At 40.9% G+C, this 20,857-nt stretch overlaps 1 protein-coding gene across 1 annotated transcript in view; it reads right to left on the bottom strand.

The window, feature by feature from the left end:
• Positions 1-4,406: 4,406 nt before the first annotated feature.
• The window catches only part of MAPK11 (mitogen-activated protein kinase 11), a 53,260-nt gene continuing 36,809 nt past the window's right edge, over positions 4,407-20,857 (bottom strand). Inside the window, exons 10-12 of the mRNA XM_065423308.1 lie at positions 19,476-19,554; positions 16,811-16,984; positions 4,407-5,072 (exon numbers count right to left, since the gene is read on the bottom strand). Coding sequence (XP_065279380.1) covers positions 4,999-5,072; positions 16,811-16,984; positions 19,476-19,554 — 327 coding nt within the window. The 3' untranslated portion in view covers positions 4,407-4,998. The remainder of the gene's footprint in view (positions 5,073-16,810; positions 16,985-19,475; positions 19,555-20,857) is intronic.

Genomic DNA, 20,857 nt, shown 5'->3' on the forward strand with positions numbered 1-20,857 from the left:
AGGCATGAAGAGACTTGCTCCTAAAATGCTTACCTACATTAAAACAGTCTATTTTGGCAGGGCTAACAAATGATTTCTTCACCTGCATTCAAATGATAAGCATTGCTAGCAATACATTTTCCACATATTCACTTCAAGGGGGTAACTCCCTTTCAATTACACTGTCCTGCCAGGGTAAGTTGATAAACTTATCACATTACCATAGCATAGGAGAATCTCTGACCTAAAACTGGAAAATATTTTGATTATTGGGATTTAAGTGAATCCATAAAAAAGGCCCTTAGGCATTCAGGTGAGATAATGACATTTTATGGCTTGTGATTATATGTCAGTAGAAATAACTGAGCTCATATTAGCCTATACTTAGGGTATGCATACACAACAGCTTGGAGACGTAATTCCTAGAGTGGCTAGACAGACATGCACTAGCTCTGCTTGAGCTAGCATGCTAACGTCACAGATCTACAGGATTGGTGCTATGCCCCCAACTTTGGAACAGTCTCTAGAAGGAATCCCTTCAGTGTGCCACACCCTCTAGGGGGCCTCACTCTTCCTCCAGGGTAAGCCACGTGGCTTCATCGCCTCCTTAGACTAGACCTCTGGGCCTTCAGCACTCCCACTTCACACCGTGAGCTCTGTTTACCAAGTACTGCTGAAAAAGATCTGGGGTTATAATGGATCACAAAGTGAATGAGTGAACAATGTGACACAGTTGCAAAAAAGGCTAATATCATCCTGGGGTACATAAACAGGAGTGTCATAGGTCAGATCCAGGAGGTAACTGCCCTGCTCTACTTAGCACAGGTGAGGCCTCAGCTGGAGTACTGTGTCCAATTCTGGGCATCACACTTTCGGAAAGATGTGGACAAACTAGAGAAAGTTCAGAGAAGCAACAAAAATGATAAAAGGTTTTGAAAACCTGACCTATGAAGAAAGATTAAAAACACTGGGATTGAGAACTTGAAAAAAGAAGCCTGAGAGGCGACCAGATAATCTTCTAATACATTAAAAGCTGTTACAAAGAAGAATGTGATCAATTGTTCTCTGTATCCACTGAAGGTAGGACAAGAAGTAACGTGTTTAATCTGCAGCAAGGGAGATTTAAGTTAGATATTAGGAAAAACTTTCTAATGACAAGGTTAGTTAAATTCTAGAATAGGCATTCAAAGGGGGTTGTGGAATCCCTATTAGTGGAGGTTACTTGGTCCTGCCTCAATAAGACGGGCTGGACTTGATGACTTCTCAAGGTTCTTTCCAACCTTACATTTCTATGATTCTGTGATGTGTGTGTGTTAATGTAGCTTTAAACCCATCCTATGGAAGACTGACAACTTTTTTGAGTGCAAAACGGAGTTAATCAATCCATCTCTCTTGGAGTGGATAGTTATATGGATATCAAGAAGATCCAGAGTTTTCATAATTAATAACAAATTTTGAAAGCGATATTAAACCTTGTGCTTCAAGGTTTAAGCAAATCTCTAAGTATTAGAGACTAGGATGGGACCTATGTTGAGGGTAGATTATCCTGGATCTACTACTTACTGCTGGGTTCTTAACCTACCTTGGAAACATCTGGTATTGGCCACTGGGCCTCGGGTTTGATCCAGCATGACGGTTGCGATGTTTTAGCAATGTTGGTCCCAGGATATGAAAGAGAAAAGGTGGGTGAGGTAATAACTTTCACTGGACCAACTTCTCTTGGTGGAAGGGACAAGCTTTTTGAAGAAGAGCTTTGTGAAGCTCTAAAGTTTGTCCCTTCCACAAACAGAAGTTGTTCTACTAAATAACATTACCTCACCCACCTTGTCTCCCTCAGTTCCCACACTGAAATCTTTAGCTACATGCAAAACATTCAACAATGTGGAATGGCAGATGAAATTCAATGTTGATAAATGCAAAATAACGCACATTGGAAAACAATCCCAAACTATACATATAAAATGATGGGGTCTAAATTAGCTGTTACCACTCAAGAGAGAGAGCTTGGAATCATTGTGGATAGTTGTTTGAAAACATGCATCCGAAGAAGTGGGTTGTAGCCCACGAAAGCTTATGCTCTAATAAATTTGTTAGTCTCTAAGGTGCCTCAAGTACTCCTGTTATTTTCAATGTGCAGCGGCAGTCAAAAAAAATCTAACAATGTTGGGAATCATTAAGAAAGGAATAGATAATAAGACAGAAAATATCATATTGCCTCTATATAAATCCATGGTACACCCACATCTTGAATACTGTGTGCAGATATAGTAACCCCATCTTAAAAAAAAGATATATTGTAATTGGAAAAAGGTTCAGAAAAAGGGCAACAAAAATGATTAAGGGTATGGAACAGCTTCCGTATGAGGAGAGATTAATAAGACTGGGACTTTTCATCTTGGAAAAGAGATGACAAAGGGGGGATATGATAGAGGTCTATAAAATCATAACTGTTGTGGAGAAAGTGAATAAGGAAGTATTATTTACTCCTTCTCATAACACAAGAACTAGGGGTCACCCAATGAAATTAATAGGCAGCAGGTTTAAAATAAACAAAAGTATTTCTTCACACAACGCATAGTCAACCTTTGGAACTCCTTGCCAGAGGATGTTGTGAAGGCCAAGACTATAACAGGGTTCAAAAATGAACTAGATAAGTTCATGGAGGATAGGTCCATCAATAGCTATTAGCCAGGATGGGCAGAGATGGTGTCCCTAAAAGCCTCTGTTTGCCAGAACCTGGGAATGGGCGACAGGGATCACTTGATGATTACCTGTTCTGTTCGTTCCCTCTGTGGCACCTGGCTTTGGCCGCTGTCGGAAGACAGGATACTGGGCTAGATGGACCTTTGGACTGACCCAGTATGGCTGTTCTTATCTTCTTCTGTTCACAAACCTTACTATTTGTGGCTCTTAGGTGTTAAAGTAGCTGCACAGCAGGCTGGGACTCAACATTAAAATATTTCAAGACGATCAGGCATTGACTACTTGCTAAGAGAAAAAGTAGATCAATTACATGAAATTTCTATTTCTGGAGATGAACTGATCATGATTTTTCATTATACAGTCAGGGAAGTCATTTGGGGGTGGATTACACAAAATTCACTATTCCCAGGAAATCTGACTGATTTAATCAATGTGAAATCATAAGCAATCACTCAGCGGCCACTATGGGCCTGATTCAAAGTCTGCTGAACTCAATAGAAAGACTCCCATTGCCTTTGTATGAGGCCTTATATACACAGCAATTTTCAAACGAAAAAAATCATGAAGACAAATTATTCCCATGGTCAGGTTCTACTGAGTCTCAATTGGCTTAACATAAGCACTAGATTTGTTCATTAATTAGTAAAGTTTTAAAGAAAACAAGTTCTCACAAATAAGACGATATTGCTGCATCAGAATATTTATCATGAAGTGAATACTTATTTTCCCTTCCTAGAATTATTACCTCCTGCGCCTGTACAGTGTTCACATATTTTAATTTAGGTTAATTCAGTCATCGATAGTAGTCAAGTGCTATGGAAAAAAAAATTTCCTTTTGCCTTTTTTTGTAGTTGTTTATTAAGAAAAAAGATCAAACAGCAAAAATACAGAGAAAGTAAACAAATGTATTCAAATTCATCAGCTGATAGAATAGCTGTACAAGCCAAACTAATGACAAAGTCATCACAGCAAAACAAAGTAACAACATTAATATGAAAACAAGCAACCCCCCGAAATGAGACACTGACAGAATGAGACATGGCATGACAAATTACACAAAAAATGGACAGCATCTACTGGTATTTGCAATTGTGAATCACAAAGGAATGAGACAAACATGGCCATATATTAACCAGAGGATCTCAGACCAAAAGATGTTAATAATAATGTTCCTTTATCATGGTTACACTTCCAGGGGATAAATGAGATTATAGGGTTAATTCTTTAAGACATCTTGGCATCGGCTACATCCTGCTATGAATTAGCTTTAAATTTAGTTTGTCTAACTCTTCAGAGACATTGGGCCTTTTAAAATACTGCATAAAATGCAATTCCAATGAGATGGTGATATTTTGCTATTCACAAATGTCCAAACTCTTCTTAAGTCTTATCCCTGCTTTGTTTTTTCATCTCAATTATTACGTTGGCCTCTCATGGATTGACTGAAGGAAAAGAAGAGAGTAGGGAGATGTTGAGTTCAATGAATGAACACATTATCCCTACATTACAATCTGTGGTATCTTTGGTGAGATTTCTGGAAAACTAGAGAAATTCCACAAAGCGTCTGTGGCATGAATTCTTGTAATCTGTGCAAATTCACTAACTCTTCGCTGATGACACAGTCTATAGTAGCATCACACAGAAACACTGCTCTCAAAAACTTATCCTCTGCAGTTTTAAAGACTATACGGAAAATAATGAGAACAGACACTTTAAATGGCAACATGACAAAGATTTATTCATTGATTTCCAACTGGTGTTAAACCACTCAAGAGACATCCAATATGTTTATAAGACCACCACAGATATGACTACATTTGCATATTATGTCTAACTCACTACCATGCCTTCTTTTTCTTAAAGGCACTAGCTATAAATAAAAAACAAAAAACAGATAAAATTAGGGTAATGCCAGGAAACAACTGGTTGCGTGTATGGACGTCTACTTTCATGTTTGCACACATTCATGCTTTAAATGTACAATTTCAAAAAAGTATATTCAAAATAATAAAAAAGTTACCTTCATTTTTGGCATTACAACCGATAAAATGAAACATGCAGAAAAATCCAGCAAAACAGAACTCAGTGCATCATTTTGTCAGAATGAAGCAGTTCTTTATCGCCTTTTATGTTCTGTGATTACATTCATAGTACAAGGCAAAAAACATCTGACTTCAGTATCATTTACCTGCTCTTCCATTCCTTCTCCAACATCTTTGGATAGTGAAATCTACTCTTGGGAATATAGGTTAAATTGTAATGCTATGTTTTCAACAGTCTTGATAGTGCAGCATGGCAAAACACAGCTGGTTGTATTTACTGTTCTATTTCCAGGCTATCCATTTTTAAATCAGGTGGTTTAAAGCTAATCATTTCTTCATACGTAATCTCTGGAGGGGACAAAAAAGAAAAATAGGTGTGAACTATCTGAAATACATCGCATTTAAGTAGTGACTGCATGTAGACCTTTGGCCTAAAGTAGCTGACAGGCATCATACAATATTGATTTAAAAAAAAATATTCAAGGCAAAACAGAACACAGGTACAGTGAAATTATTTGTATTTCTAACCTTACTAAGGACTTAATCAAAAGCCTGCTGAAGTCAGTGGGAGTCTTTCCATTGGCTTCAATAGACTGCGGATCATGCTCTAAGATATTATTTTATGACATATTTATGTCCAGCAGTTGTCTACTAAAACACACTAGCCTTGAAAAGGAAATGCAGAGTATGCTGTCAAAGAGCTGCCAGAATGGCTTAATGAAAGACAAAATATAATATAACATGCAACCTTTTAGAAAAGTCCAAACATGTTTATTTTAATGTACATTTTGCCATCACATTTCTTTAGCTGCAGAAAAGTGTTCTTCATCTATTTCTCAATCCATTGCATTCAAACATAAATGAAACACTTGAAACTCTGCAGTTACGCTAAGTTCTTTGAGGGTTGTGCTGTAATGTATGTAGATTTAAGGTTTTCTTACAGGATATTCGTTTGCTGTACAGCATGTTAGCTCTCAAGCCTGCTTACCCCAAGACTCGCCCAAAGTGGTACTATGCATTGCTATTTTGCCCTGCCTTTTGCCCAACCCTTTTCTCTCCATGATGACAGCAATCTCCCTTCAACGAGGAGCAAGTTATGTCTTTTAACTGACAGGGAAAAAAAAGATCACAATTATGGCTCCTTTTTATTAAATGCACCTTTTTCTCAAGCTGGAAAGAGACTTTAAGGGCCTATTCCTCTCCACACTGAAGTAAATAACATACTTCACATTGGCGCAGGAACAAGCCTTTGATCACTGGCCAGTGTTTAGAGCTGATCAACACTGCTCATGTGAACTGGTTTAGTAAAAAGATCCACGTACTGGGGCAGTGAGAGAGAGAGAGAGAGAGAGCGAGCGCACATGTGCAGTAAGCATGTATGGCATTTCTTTAAAATAGTTAAAATAGGTGGGAACAGTTGGGCTGTCTCTATGTCCCAGTGATTGATCTCTAGCTCCTAGAATGGCCCCTCTGAGCCTAAGACAGCCCGGTATAGAAAAGAGCAGCCTTGAGCCACTGAGCCTTGCTCAGATGCAACCTAGGGTGAAGGCCTTAATTTCTTCAAAAGCTGGTGTCGGAGACGGTATTAGAAATGAATACTGTAGGTTGTGTATGTTGTGCTTTTGTGATTATTAAGCTGCTTATTCTATTCTCACGCCATCTATTCTACTGAGAGTACTACTGCAGATGTTGTGCCAAAATGAGGGGAAGTGCTGCAGCAGCTAAGGAAACGTACTGCATAATACATTCAACTCCAAATGGTGTGTTCCAGGCCGTTGCATTTTGAGATATTTTCTAACTGATTTAACAGCCAGGAATTTCCTGGCTGCAAACCTCAGCAATATGTCATGGAGACTTAGGAAGCTCTTAGGACATACCCTGAGAGATGCCAAGCACTTGTAATCCCCATTAACTTCAGGTGCTCGGTTCCCCGCTCAGGATCAACCACTTAGGGACTTTTAAGTTTGAAGGATAAAAAATAGGGAGAAATGTGCTATCAATTTCTTTTGAAATTAGGCCATTATTCCATTAACAACTCAGAGAAATCCTTTATGTAAATGAGGCCTTCAGGGTCTCCCTATTTCAATGTAGCACTTACTGTGCTTGAGAAGCAGTAATAAATAATATTAATTGTCATAATAAAACTTGTAGAAATTTCTGCTTGCAGGAAATATTCAGGATCATATTATTAATGGAAAGAGAGATTATTTGTTTCCATCATGAAATGCTGTCACTGTGGAGATACATGAGCCTGGAGTTCGTATGGATTAATGAGAGGACATAGTCTCTCTGCAGTTAACATTATGGGTTGGTTTCTATTCAAGTCCCAGTTATGATCACTTCTCTACTTTCATCTAACCTATATCTATTATTCTGAAATTTCTCTTGTGGTATCCTGTGCCAAGGAAAATTCACTTTGGAATGTTTAGAGGAAATCATGAAGGCATTCTTGAAACAGGCTGGAAAATCAGTACAGTGCATTTTTTTTAAAATCTATCTTTGCCCTTTTTTTTGCCACACAAACAATTTGATCTAGAAATCCAGAATTGGTTTATTCTATTTTCTCACAAGAAGTGTTAACACTTTAGACTATTTGTATAAAGATATTTGGGTAAGCACTTGAATTAATGCTACGTGTTTCCTTTTATTTTTATTCATAATATAAAATAAAAATAGACTGTTAACTTTACAGAATTGAATCAAAAGAAGAAAAATCAACCCTGTTTCCCTTGGTATATTGTTTGGGTGAAAATCAGTTTTCTACTGCCTAGTGAAATGCTGAGTCCAACAAACTTGACTCCACTTGAATATGAATTTTAGTTGCCTGCTGAGAGTTGAGTCACTATAAACATAAAAGCCAGATTTTGAAAGTCAGCCACCTGATTGACTACCTACTTAGGCACCTAAAAGAAAGACTAACCTGATTTGCTGAACTGGCACTGGTGTTGATGGATGGTGAAAATCAGGCCACCTTCATTCAGGTGAATAAATATGGACTTAACTTTAAGCACCCAACTTCAAAAATTTTGACTGGAATGTTCTTATTTATTTTGTTGGTCTTCCTAGAAGGATTCTTCTATTGTCATCCATTTAATGTGTCCTGCTCTATTGACTACATGGAGATAGTAGGACTTTTCTACTATCAAGATGGCTTTCATTAAATAAAATTACACATATGCTCAGGCTTATCCACCAGAGAATCTCTTACCTGAGAGTTGAATAAAGGAAGCCAGACACCTAAGCACTTGGAAATTTTCTGTCTTTGCTGATTATGTTAACTTTTCTTTGAAGACTATTCCCCAAATTTTTATAGCATGTATCAAAGCAACGGAATAATCCCCCCAAATAAACTAGCTCAAAGAATCTCTGTAGATACTATATGAGTTGATGAATATTAAGGCGGTGTACACTTTAAAAGCTGAATCATTAAATGACAGTTCTTCTAAAGTGACTAACATGTTGTTAAGCAAAGTACAATATTTTTGTTCCAGTCTGGTCACAAATTTTGGTTGAAAAGCTTTAGCCTCTTGGGGGAAAATTGCTAACTGACTGAATTGGGCTGGGAGGTGGCAGTGGGGAGACGAGTATTAATATAGGGTTACCATACGTCCGGTTTTTCCCGGACATGTCCGGCTTTTCGGCAATCAAACCCCCGTCCGGGGGGAATTGCCAAAAAGCCGAACATGTCCGGGAAAAATACCGGCCGGGAACTTCCTCTCCCACGGCTGCTCTGCTCCTCCCCTGACTCAGACTTCGGCTCTGTTTAAGAGCCAAGCTGCCCGAGCCAGCGCTACCGGCTTCGGGCAGCCCCCCTTGCCTCCGGACCCCGAGCCGCCGGAGCAGAGCAGCTGGAGCCGGGGAGGAGAAGTGCCCAGCCGGTGGCTGGGGTCCGGAGGCACGGGGGCTGCCCAAAGCCGGTAGCGCTGGCTCGGGCAGTTTGGCTCTTAAACAGAGCCGAAGTCTGAGTCCGGGGAGGAGCAGAGCAGCTGGAGCCAGGGAGAAGTGCCCGGCCGGGGGCGCAGGGTCCGGAGGCATAGGGGCTGCCCGAAGCCCGAGCGCTACCGGCTTCATGGTTTGCCGGACAGCCTCCAGACCCTGCGCCCCCGGCTGGGCGCTTCCCCTCCTGGGCTTCAGCTGTGCTGGGGAAGCGCCAGCCGGGGGCGCAGGGTCTGGAGGCTGCCCGGCAAACCGTAAAGCCGGTAGCGCTCGGGCAGCCCTTTTCGCGTGGCTGGGAGGGAGGAGGGGGAATTAGGGCGGGGCCGGGGTGGATTTAATAGGGAGGATTGTGTGAATTTTGGGGAACAGGAACTCCCAGGGTACTTTTTGTACATCCTCTCAAAATCTCTTAGGACTGCCTGATCCTGAACATATTGACCAAAAACCATACGACCCTTCATGCACTCCCAAAGGACGTCTGAGATGCCATCCCTGATCTAGGTTAGAAGGGTAGCAGCGGGTTATATCACCCAAAACTGAAATATCAGTTGCATAATAATTGGAGCTGCTTGCAGATAAAAGGATTTTCCCAGATAAATTTCTCTTTTGTCAAAAAGTTTTGAAATTCAAAATGTTTCTAACCAATTCTAAGAATAATTCATATGTGAAACAGGAATGACCAAGCCTAGCTGTCGTCACAAAGGTGTTATTTCACTGACTTCAGTTGAGTTACTCTTGATTTCCACTGATTGGTGTAAGTAAAAAGAGGGTCAGGCTCTTAATTTCATTATTGTTGCAGCTAGTGGAGTTCTCTCACTGGCAGGAGAAGTAGGATAAGGGGGCAGAGTTAAGGTTGTTTTGGGTACCTCAACAGAAGTATTCTTTTCGGCAGTTAGGTGTTGGATTTTTTGTTTTGTTTTTCAATGACTAAAACATTCAAAATTCCAGACTCTCAACCCACCCCCAAACACCCCTGATTTGAAATCACCATATTATTAAAACATTATCAATTAATGGCTGATGTACAGTCTTAACTCTACCTTACCAATGCTTTTGGTTAGGGTATATAGTAAATACTGTGTTTGCTAATCTGTCCTTTATTACTGCTCACATGGGACTATAAATACCAAAATATGAAAAATGTCAGATATAAAAAAATCCTCAACAAAATAAAAATAGGCAGGAAAGATTTAGGGCAAACAAATATTATGAGTAAAAGCATGTAAAAAGTTTGATATAAAAATACCATCCCATTCCACTGTAACTCCTGCAATCAAGTGATACAAGGTAAATAATTCGATATTTAAGGCTTTTGATTCTAAAAGGCCCATGCAATACAGAATGTTCAAAATGTATTAATACACAAATGTTAAAGCAACATGCTGTTTTTACATGTTGCAGGATTCATGTCTCAGAAAACAGATCCTTCATAGAACTTTTTACAAAATGTGAGATTAGCTGTTTCATTTATTCCTGAGACCACTGACAACCAACAACGGATGGTATATTGTTATACCTCCCACATCTCCCTTTCAATGTCCCCAAACTAAATGAAGTACACTGTACTACTCTGTGAACGTGCTTAAATGGAACATAGTTTTTTCCTTACAAACCAATAAAAAATTCATATTAAAATATATTTTTTAAAACAGACTAAAAAAGGAATAATGTGCATTCTTCCCCTCGTTGTTTGAATTTTCCTACGAAGTTCCTCACAAATGGAATAGAGATATCTCGCACATATTAGATTCTTTAATACAGTATAATTCTTACATTGATGGGGACAGGAGTTAATTCCATAAAAGCTAGAGGAGAGACATGCATAAAAATCTTACAAACTGATGGGAAACTAGATTCACAAACTGAGCTAAGCAGCTGTGTGAAAAATTAAAAAATCCCTGTCCCAGTCTTTTTTGTTTAGGTAGTAAATCAGCATTTCAATGGACAACCCTTCTACCCTCATCAAGGAAAACATGGTTTAAAAAAAGCACATGCCCACGGCACTTGTCTCTAACTTTTCGTTTCTTAAAAGAAGACAATAATCAGTCAAGGAACCGTTTGGCTAACCAATGGCCAAACTCTCCCCTTATATACAGGTTACTTAGGTATAACTTATGTCGCTCAGGAGTGTGAATAATCCACACCCCTGAGGGACGTAATTGACACCGACCCAAGCGCTAGTGTAGACAGCGCTATGTCAGCGGGAGAGTTTCTCCTGCCAATACAGCTACTGCCTCTTGCAGAGGCAGGAGTTAAGCTGACAGGAGAGCTCTTAGCTTACAGCATCTCCATCACAAGCACTACAACGGTGCAGCTGTGCTGCTGTAAGTGCTGTAGTATAGATGTAGCCTATAAGTTAAAACTGAAGCTTTACTGAAGATCTAGGTAACGTTGCTTTTTCAGTGATGTAAACGATGATTCTCCAATTCATAGTTTAAGAGGAGCTCACGTCCGACTATGTAGCCATTCAAAGAGTCCCTTCAAATTAAAAATACCAATAGCTAGTTTACAAAGGTCTAATCAGAGTGTTCAATTTAAACCACAATATTGGTACAATACAAATAATGTTTAAGGAAAAAGAAAAATTGATTCCTCTGAAATGGAACAGAAATAATCTTTTAAGTACAAGTTTGAATGTATTACCTTATAAAATAAGAAATGGGCAACTTGCATAAGAAAGTGACAGTTCTTGCATTCAGAGCAGCGTAAACCACAATTCTGTATTGGAGTTTTAGTTCCTGGTATTCCTTCCTTTATGGTACAGATTTAATATGGTACTTATCTATGTAATGAATTTTTTGTCAATATAACACAACAGTTTGAATGTACTGACGTAAACACTTCACAGGTCTGCATGCACGCAGCATCTCTAAGCCAAAACTCCACTGACAGTCAGGAACATACTGACTAACCCATCTCTCACCCCTGACCCCCAGGAAGCTGTTATACTTACAAAGTGCCTATTTACATTTTTGTAATAAATAAGCTTCAAATATGGAATATATCCAAGGACTAAAAACTTCTATTTGAAACCCACAGCCATTAGTAAAGCAGCCCATAACTGGGCCTATACAGTTGTTTTACTTAGCAAAGCCAAGTAAATGTTTTAATGATAAAAATCAAGAACTTGTATATGTGGTGGAAGCAGAAAAACCCCTCCCTCAACACAGCAGTAACATTACCATAAATGTCTTAAGACTCAGAAGGAGCAGCTTCCTAGTCTCTAGAGAAATTCTAACAGAAGAGAGGCAAAAATACTATATCAAAGCTTCAGAATGTGTCAGTTTCTGGTAATACAGAAACTCAGTTGTGATAAAATTAGAGGATCTGCAACTTCTTCAGTTTTGTGAGGGATCTTCTAGTAAATGTCTGCAAGCGATCATGCACAAATGGCTCTATTCTTCATTTGGAATATTATTCTTCTCTAATAAGAACAAAAGGACAGTATTTTGCCATGTTTTAATGCTCTCTTAGCTAATGCTGCAAAAATATTATTTCAATCAAGCCATTCTTTAGACCTACAAAGGAGATAAGGACATTTCTTTCTAAACAATCAGAAACCCTTGATTTCTCCCCTTTCAAGAATTTCAACCAGGTTAACCTCACTAAGGAATGCTTTTACCTGAGCCCATTAAAGATATGCTAACCCGGGGTAGGCAACCTATGGCACATGTGCCAAAGGCAGCACGCGAGCTGATTTTCAGTGGCACTCACGCTTCTCGGGTCCTGGCCACCGGTCCGGGGGGCTCTGCATTTTAATTTAATTTTAAATGAAGCTTCTTAAACATTTTAAAAACCTTATTTACTTTACATACAACAACAGTTTAGTTATATATTATAGACTTATAGAAAGAGACCTTCTAAAAACATTAAAATGTATTACTGGCACACAAAACCTTAAATTAGAGTGAATAAATGAAGACTCGGCACACCACTTCTGAAAGGTTGCCGACCCCTGTGCTAACCAAACAAACCGCTCAAATAATTCTTATATAAGACTGCCTGTGCACTTAATTATTCAGCACATGGAATGAGAACACACATTTGCTGGAATGCAGCATCTGAAATATTAATTGTGATTTTCCTCAGATAAATTGTTTGATCACCTAGATGTTTCTGCTTCTATTCATACAATTAAAAGTCAAAATAATTAAACTGAAATAATCAGACTGCAGAATCAGACTTAGTATTTGTCTTATTTTCAGAGCCTTAGGTATTTTCAAGGGCCATTTTCTAATGATAGATTAAATATGTAGAGAAGAGAATGAGAAGAGCTATACATCTCTTGTGGTACTTGTGGCACCTTAGAGACTAACAAATTTATTAGAGCATAAGCTTTCGTGGGCTACAACCCACTTCTTCGGATGCATATGATATGCATCCGAAGAAGTGGGTTGTAGCCCACGAAAGCTTATGCTCTAATAAATTTGTTAGTCTCTAAGGTGCCACAAGTACTCCTGTTATTTTTGAGGATACAGACTAACACGGCTGCTACTCTGAAACATCTCTTGTGGTGAAATTCATCCCTGTGCCAGGGCCAGCTCCAGGCACCAGCCCAGCAAGCAGGTGCTTGGGGCGGCCAAGGGGAAGGGGCGGCACGTCGGGCTCTTCAGCGGCAATTCGGCGGCAGGTCCCTCGGTCCCTCTCCAAGGGAAGGACCTGCCGCCGAATTGCCGCCACCGAAGAAGAAAGCGGCGCGGTGGAGCTGCCGCCGATCGTGATTGCAGCTTTTTTTTTTTCCGCCTTGGGGCAGCAAAAACCCTGGAGCCGGCCCTGCCCTGTGCAGAGGCCCAACAAAAAGACCTATGCTCAGCTTCAATTCCATGCAAGCCCTACTTTGAAGGCTTACCAGACAGCAAGTGTTAAAAATCGGGACGGGGGTGGGGGGTAATAGGAGCCTATATAAGAAAAAGATCCAAAAATCGGACTGTCCTTATAAAATCAGGACATCTGGTCACCCTAGGCTTACGTGGCCCATAGGCCTCAGGCTGGCCCTTTGAACAAGGGTTAATTTCACCATCTTTTTGATGCAACAGAATCTGCTGCTGCTGCATAAAACATTCTTGCTTTTTATAGAGAAGTTATCCCCACTTCCCAGTTTCAGCTCAGGAAGCGTTAAACCAACTTTGCCCCTGCAACCATTTTAAAAGAGACTTGCATCATGAAGAGGAATTAATTTTGTGAAAAGGAAATTGTTAAACCTTCCTGTCAAGGTCTCAACCATCTGAGGAAACAGCAGACAAACAAATTAAGCACCTGTAGTTACAGCAGCAAATGCAGCATGGATTCATATTAGACAAGATAACTGCAAGGCAACACATGCTTCCAGGCTTTGCAGCAGACAAATTTTGTGGAGGGAGCAGTTGATGGCAATCAGCTCTCATCATCTATCCAGAGGTAGCAGAATTATGGGACAGCCCTCCTCAAGCTAACAGAGGGTTGCTCCTCCCTGACTGGACACTGTGACCCATTTCCTGCCCTGCACTAGCGTAGCTTTGCACCACTACTATAACTCAGCCTCTGTAGGATTTCACCAGTGTGGAGGGATTCTTGGGTGGCACAGATATAGGCAGCCAGTTTATGGGGACACGACTGGGAGGGAGAGGGGGGAAGGGAGGATAAGAGGGCACTGGAGAGGATCCCTTAAACTCCAGGTATCTCCAGCTGCTGGAACAGATCCTTGGAGCTCTGGGTAAGAGTGTAATTTGGAGTAGCCATCAGTCTGCTCTCACTTAAAACAGGGACCAGCTTCAGAACTGGGGGAGTGAAAAGATCATTTACAGTTATTTTTGCAGCACCCCTTCTGCACTGAGCCCTCACCAGTCACAGCTCAAGATCTAGTCTAGAGATTCCTCACAAAGAGCAGTTTCCTCAAGCGCCCACTTTATAGCACTCACATCCACATAGCCATAGAAGAGCATACAATGAACCAGGCTCCCCATAGCTAAACTACATGCAGAAATATGCTGGATAAACCAGCTCTGCCATATCCATTTTGCGATGAGGGAACCGCACAAAGGGTCAGGGCAGGATTCTCTGCTCAGGCCACTCAGCACTCTGCTCTGGCTGGAGACAGAATTCTTGCCCTTCCCCCACGCCCCCTAAACTCTCCACTAGTGGAAAGCTGGCAGAGGTAGCTCCATTGCATCCTGTGCTAGCTGTCCCCACCACTTGCATAAGGGGAAGTGGTGGTGTGGTGGTGGTGTGATAGGAAAGGTCTGAGAGAGAAGGAGGCATGCCAGACTGGAGCTTCACTACACAGATTTTCCACTGGCCTATAGTTCCTTATGCCAGTAGTATACGTTAGTTAGTGCTCCCTTTGCACTGGTCAGTCCTGAACTAAGGGGCTGCAACCAGCTACATGAAGCCCCATAGTTTGGATGGAATAGAGAATCAAAACCTTAGAGTCTGGGTGCCAATCAAAAATAAAGAAACACCACCCTCTGCCCACAGACTATCCCCCTGTGTACCGCTATGATAATTTGGGGAATCTGTCTATGTACCATTTATGAATTCTGGTTGATGTTATGAAATTGCTGTATTTCTGAATGCCTGTGTATGTGGAACCCACTGTTTGCTGACAGGGGCTGTATTATGTCTCTGGGTCAATCAGACCAGGGACAATGGTTGGTCATTAGACCTAAAATGGTCACCTATTCTGGTGGAATCACCTTGGGACAATGGCTTGGCTGAAGCTGGGAGTTAGTTACTCAGACTTCGGTGAAGGGAGTGGAAAATCCCCAGCAGCAGAACAAAGAAACCAAGGGACTGATGCTGGCTTTTAAAAGCCACTGAGGCTGGGTGGGTCGGAGACTCGGGAAAGTTTGGGCAGGAGAGAGGAGCATCCTGTTTAACAGCAGGACCAGCCGAGGTCAGAGAAAGTTAGCTGACAGAGAGGGAGAGAAGTTCCAAGTTTCTGAAGAGAAGCCATGAGCTGCACGAGAAGGGTCCTGGACACCCCAAAGAACTCTATAGAGTGGTAAGGAAACTGAGGCAGCAAAAATGCATATACGTGTGTTTATCATGGTAAGTAAAGAGTAATTATGTTTAGAATCCTATGCAAAGGCTGTCTGTACGTCTGTTGGCTTTCATTGTCATGTGCCCCTGCAGAGTTAAATGGTAAACCCACACTGTCCAGGAGGTGGAATCCTGGGAAAGGGTGGGCTTAAACTACAGGGATCACCACTGGTCCCAGGGGTTAGGCAGTTGGACTGCGGGGTCTCAGCTCTTAGGAGGAGGTGCTAAATAGAGAGTATCCCCAGAGAACCCAGCCAGGGGCAATGATTATTCCTGCACCCTCTCAACATACACATGGATGGGAGATTTAAGAAAGAATCAAGATGTCTTGTGCACTCCACTTTATCTTGCCATGTTTTCAATTTCTTCCATCTCAATTGGAATATGTAAAAAAATTTCCAAAAATATTGAGAGTGAGTTTCTTGTTTATGTGTGTATGCTGAAAGGTAGAATCACAACAGATCTTTTAATGGCCATAGCAGCTGCACATATGGGGTCAAATTTCAGGAAGCCCACTATACAACTGGAACAAATAGTTTGGGCAAGCATTGGGGTTCAGATTCACCCTGTAGAAAGGGACAACAAAAACATACCCAGCACTTTAATCCCACATAATCCTTTTGGAATTGAAATGGTGCAAAGGCCACAGGCTGGCCCTCTACACAAAGGGGAATTTCACCCTGGGTGTGCAGGCCTAATTTGCTTTAGCTTTTACTGTGATTGCATGCATAGGAAACAGTTAACAGGCCATTTGTTGACACATTTGCTATGACTGCAGAAGAAGGATCAGAGCCAAAACCAAACATGAAGTAAACTGGCATCGTTCCACTATCCCAGCTGAGGATCTGGCCCACAAGAGTTTACAGAAGAATAAAAATACAGGATCCTTACAAGATCACTTGCACCTGCCTTCACGTGGGGCTGTGCGTGTTGAGGAAAATCCAGCGATCAGATAATGGAAAGAGGGACTAGAACCATAGGGGGGAAATACACACAGATTTGCCTTGTTATTCTGAAGTTTCTGAGTTCAAGTTGTGTTGCAATTCCCTGGGCAAGAACCAGACAAAAACTGTTTTTTAAGCAAATAAATTTTTTGCTGCACATTTGAACAGCTGCATACAATTCTCCCTTACCTTTCCATTCATCTATGGTTCGTTCTTTATTTTCTATCGACTCATCATATAGTTCGGCCTCAGGCTCATCATCAGGATCATGATACTGAACAAAGTAAGCATGTGCGAGTGCTTCTGAGGCAGTTATTCTTTTATCACTGTCTAATATAAGCATCTTCTCAAGAAGATCTACAGCTAGGGCAAAAAAGAAACTCAAATTAAACTTAAAACATATTGTGTAGTGTGGCAGAGCTCTGACCTTGTCCCCGTGGGTCCTGCGCTTCTAGGCGGTATATGCTAGCCTCAGTGGCTCTCTGTGACCCTCCACGTAGCCCTTCTCTCTCTAGGGCCAGGGTTACAGTCTACTGAGCCCTTTTCATCATAAGCCAGCAAGGAGGTTGGTGAGAGAACTCCCACAGTCTCTGTTGTCCCGAGGGCTTGTTTTTGAACAGTTTAGCCTCCTGTCCTGACAGGGGCCTGACTTCCCCTCCCAGGAGGTGTTCCTGTAGTGGTGGGTTGGGGGGAACCCACGCCCACCCTCTACTCCAGGTTCCGGCCCAGGGACCCTAATGGTAGCAGCTGTTGGCAGCCAACCTTTCACTGCCAGAGTTGCTACATTTCCCTGGGCCACTTCCCCACACTTCTCCTGCTTCTCCCTTCTTCACCCTTACCTTAGGGCTCCCTTATCAATAACTTGAGGGTGCCTTCATTAACCAGCCCTTCAGCCACACTGCCTCTCCTCTGCCTGACTGGAGTGAGCCCTTTTTATAGTATCAGCAGGGCCTTAATTAGAGTCAGGTGATCACATTAGCTTAATGGCCTCACCTGACTCTTTGCAGGTTAATTGGAGTCAGGTGTTCTCAATAGCCTGGAGCAGCCCCTGCTCTGGTCAGTCAGGGAACAGAAAACTGTTAATCCAGTGGCCAGTATATCTGCCTTCTGCTATTCTGCTGTACCCAACTGGCCTGGGTCTATCACAGTAGCTAAAGAGAAAGTCTAGAAGTGAAGATATTTCATAGTGAAAGTTTACATGCAACCTCAGAATCATCCTTTTCCTTGTTCTTGATATTTAGTGCAAGAAAAAGGAAAATTAATGGGAGAAAAAAATTAGACACATACTGTGTCTATACACACACAGTATATCATCACTTCTCCCAAGATCATGTAAAAAGCATCCTTTTGTGCAATACAGCCCATAGCCTATGAAGATACACATTCAGAGTAGAATTTTCAGCCATTAAACAGGCCTCTGTTTTGGTTGGTGCATGACACAGGCTATAATGGGTGCAAGTTAGGTCATGTTAGACATCTGAATCCTGATTTAGACTTCCTTCTACGGCCCTGACCCTGCAAACACTTAAGCACATGCTTAATGTTAAGCACATCAGTAGTCATATGATGAGCGCACATGCTTAAATTAAGCATATGCATATGTGTCTTCAGTATCAGGGCCTAAGTGACCTGCAAGATTACACTTGCAATTATTTGTATCCATACAAAATGTTCATATGACAATTGTAAAATAGCCTTAAAGGGGACAGTCACAAAATACATACAAAATGTATTCATTTTAAGTTTGCATAAAACTATACAATATTATACATGAGAGATATCTGGAGGACTGGAAGTGGTTTATATGTCATGTTTTTAATATACAAATATTATAATTTATATATGAAAATTTAAGCAGTTTTATTGCTTTAATATATAAACAATCATTAGATTTTTTGTTTGATTTTTTCTCTTTAATGTATTGTATTTCTTACTAGCATCTTTCTCAAATCATACTATCTGCTGCTTAAATTTGTTCTAGTGGCCCAGAGCAAGTGGCAAAATGTTGATTCAGACAATTTATCTTTTAATTCATTTGTATCAGAGAACGGCACTCCATTTACCAATTAAATTGTGAGAGCTCAAATCAACACCTTATCAATAAAAATGTTGCTTAACTTCAGTACATTTTCACTATCAGACAAAAATACTAATTATTAAAAACATTTCTGCTTTACCTTTGCATGGGATTAGAAAAACTGACAAATTGTAACTTTAATGTTTTATTGTGAGTTTGTGCAGAGTAGGATTAAACCCCATATTTTTCTACAGATTTAGCTACATTTTAATTTGAGTATTGAGAATGTTGCCTCATTAATTCTCGGTATTTATGTATTTTTTTCCTAACAGTGGGTCATATTTAAGAGGAACCCCATTTAAATAAAATATTGATGGCCTAATATGTCCCAGGAGAGTCATTACATTCTAGGATCTTTGGTTTGAACCATTCTGGAGCAAAAAGATGATGGGTACTCATTTCAAATAAAACATTTTGGATCATTCTTCTGTTAGGCAGTTCCAAATTTCTCTTTGCTCTAACTCTGGTTAGCTTTCTATCTGTGTAGCTATGCAATATTTGACGGGCTTTTACTTTTTGAAAGCAGCCATTTGCCCTCTAATCCATGGATTGCTGTTCACTGGGAGCTACCTGCCTTTTCTTCCTACCCAGAAAAGGGTCTGAATGGGCTTAATTAGAGTAAGATGGTGGTCTCAGAATCAAGAGGTTTGGTAATGCTTATGACATTGTGCACCATTGTCATTCGGCTGGGTTTAATATAGCAAGTGTAAAACTTGAGCTCAGATGCTGGTGAAGGAACCAAATTACATCAGTCTGAAAACCCTAACAAATTCTTACCTAAAGGGTTGGCACCACGAAATACTGCTTTCAAATCCTGTTGAGGCATATGTGGTAGAGATTCAATGTATTTTCTAGCCTGGGAATAGATCAAGGCATACATACAGATTACATTTTCTCAATAGTAAGCATGGCAATTCTGGAAAATAAAAATCTCTAATTGCTACGTTTCCTATTCAGGGAAGACATTGTCTATACAAACTCATTCTGTGTGTGTCTAGATATAGTCAATCATCTTTATATATCTTATAATTATAAAGCCCACAGGCAAGAAGGTTTTAAAAGGTGGAATTTTCCCCTTAAAGTTAAAGTTATTTCACATGGAAACACTTGTTTATGTTTTCATCTACCTGCATAACTGGTTTATCACCATAGATCCTAAAATAACCATCATATCTGCCACGTCTTTCAAGCAGGAAGTCAGCCTATATCTCCTTTCAGTTACCACTGGCAAACGGGTACTATCCTACCCTTCCCATACAGCTCACCATTGTCAAATACTAATGTTTAATCAACTAAGGATCAAATCCTGACCTAAGATGCCTCCAAGGTGCAGAGCCTCAGGACCTTTGTAGCTTGCCTTGGCTCCATGGCTGTGGGGCTGAACTGGAATCCTCAGGCCCCCCACACTAGAGACAGCCACATAGCACATACTCAGCTGCCTAACCCACATATTGCAGGCAAGGTGCTGGGACTTGACATCATTGAAGACATTGCTTTCCTGATGTCCAAGCTGATGAGCAGGTGACCTACTGTTAATGGGACAGAAGAGACTAAATGGGGTCCTGATGGTAGACAGACAGACCCTCGCAGATGACAGCTCTGAAAATGGAATTGTCAAAGGAGAGAGGACAGAGCATCCCTGCATGCATGAAAAAGAGTCTCTGAGAAAACTGTAGTTTCTTTAAGAAAGGTTGTTAATAATACAGGGATTTCATCCCTGACCATCTCTCTTCCCTATACACGGGTTATTTCCCCTCTTCACATGTTACTGCAGGAAACTGAGAAACTCTCCAGGGCCCCACAGAAGACAGCAAGCGGGACAGAATATGCAAAGAGCTGCTCAAACTGGTGGTGAGCTCATGCCGACCAACTCCCTGGCTCCTGGTCAGAGAGCAGGCCCTGAGACTTGCGTTTCCCTTCTCCTCTGGATCTGATGATCTTCAGGATCAATTGGCCCTGCACATCCTGGTTACATACTAATAAGAGGTTACTGTGAGCCTTCCTGGTATGTACTCTGGGTCAGGATACAGCCACTGGAGAGATGGAATCCTGCTCTGAACTCCGTTCTCTCTGCGTGACAACACATCACTGATATTTCTCTAATTTCCCTGCAATCTTTTTAAGCTTTTCAATTATGCACTAAAACAAAAGATACTTTA

The sequence above is a fragment of the Emys orbicularis genome, chromosome 1 (genome assembly GCF_028017835.1).
Source record: "Emys orbicularis isolate rEmyOrb1 chromosome 1, rEmyOrb1.hap1, whole genome shotgun sequence".
Taxonomy (NCBI): Eukaryota; Metazoa; Chordata; order Testudines; family Emydidae; genus Emys; species Emys orbicularis.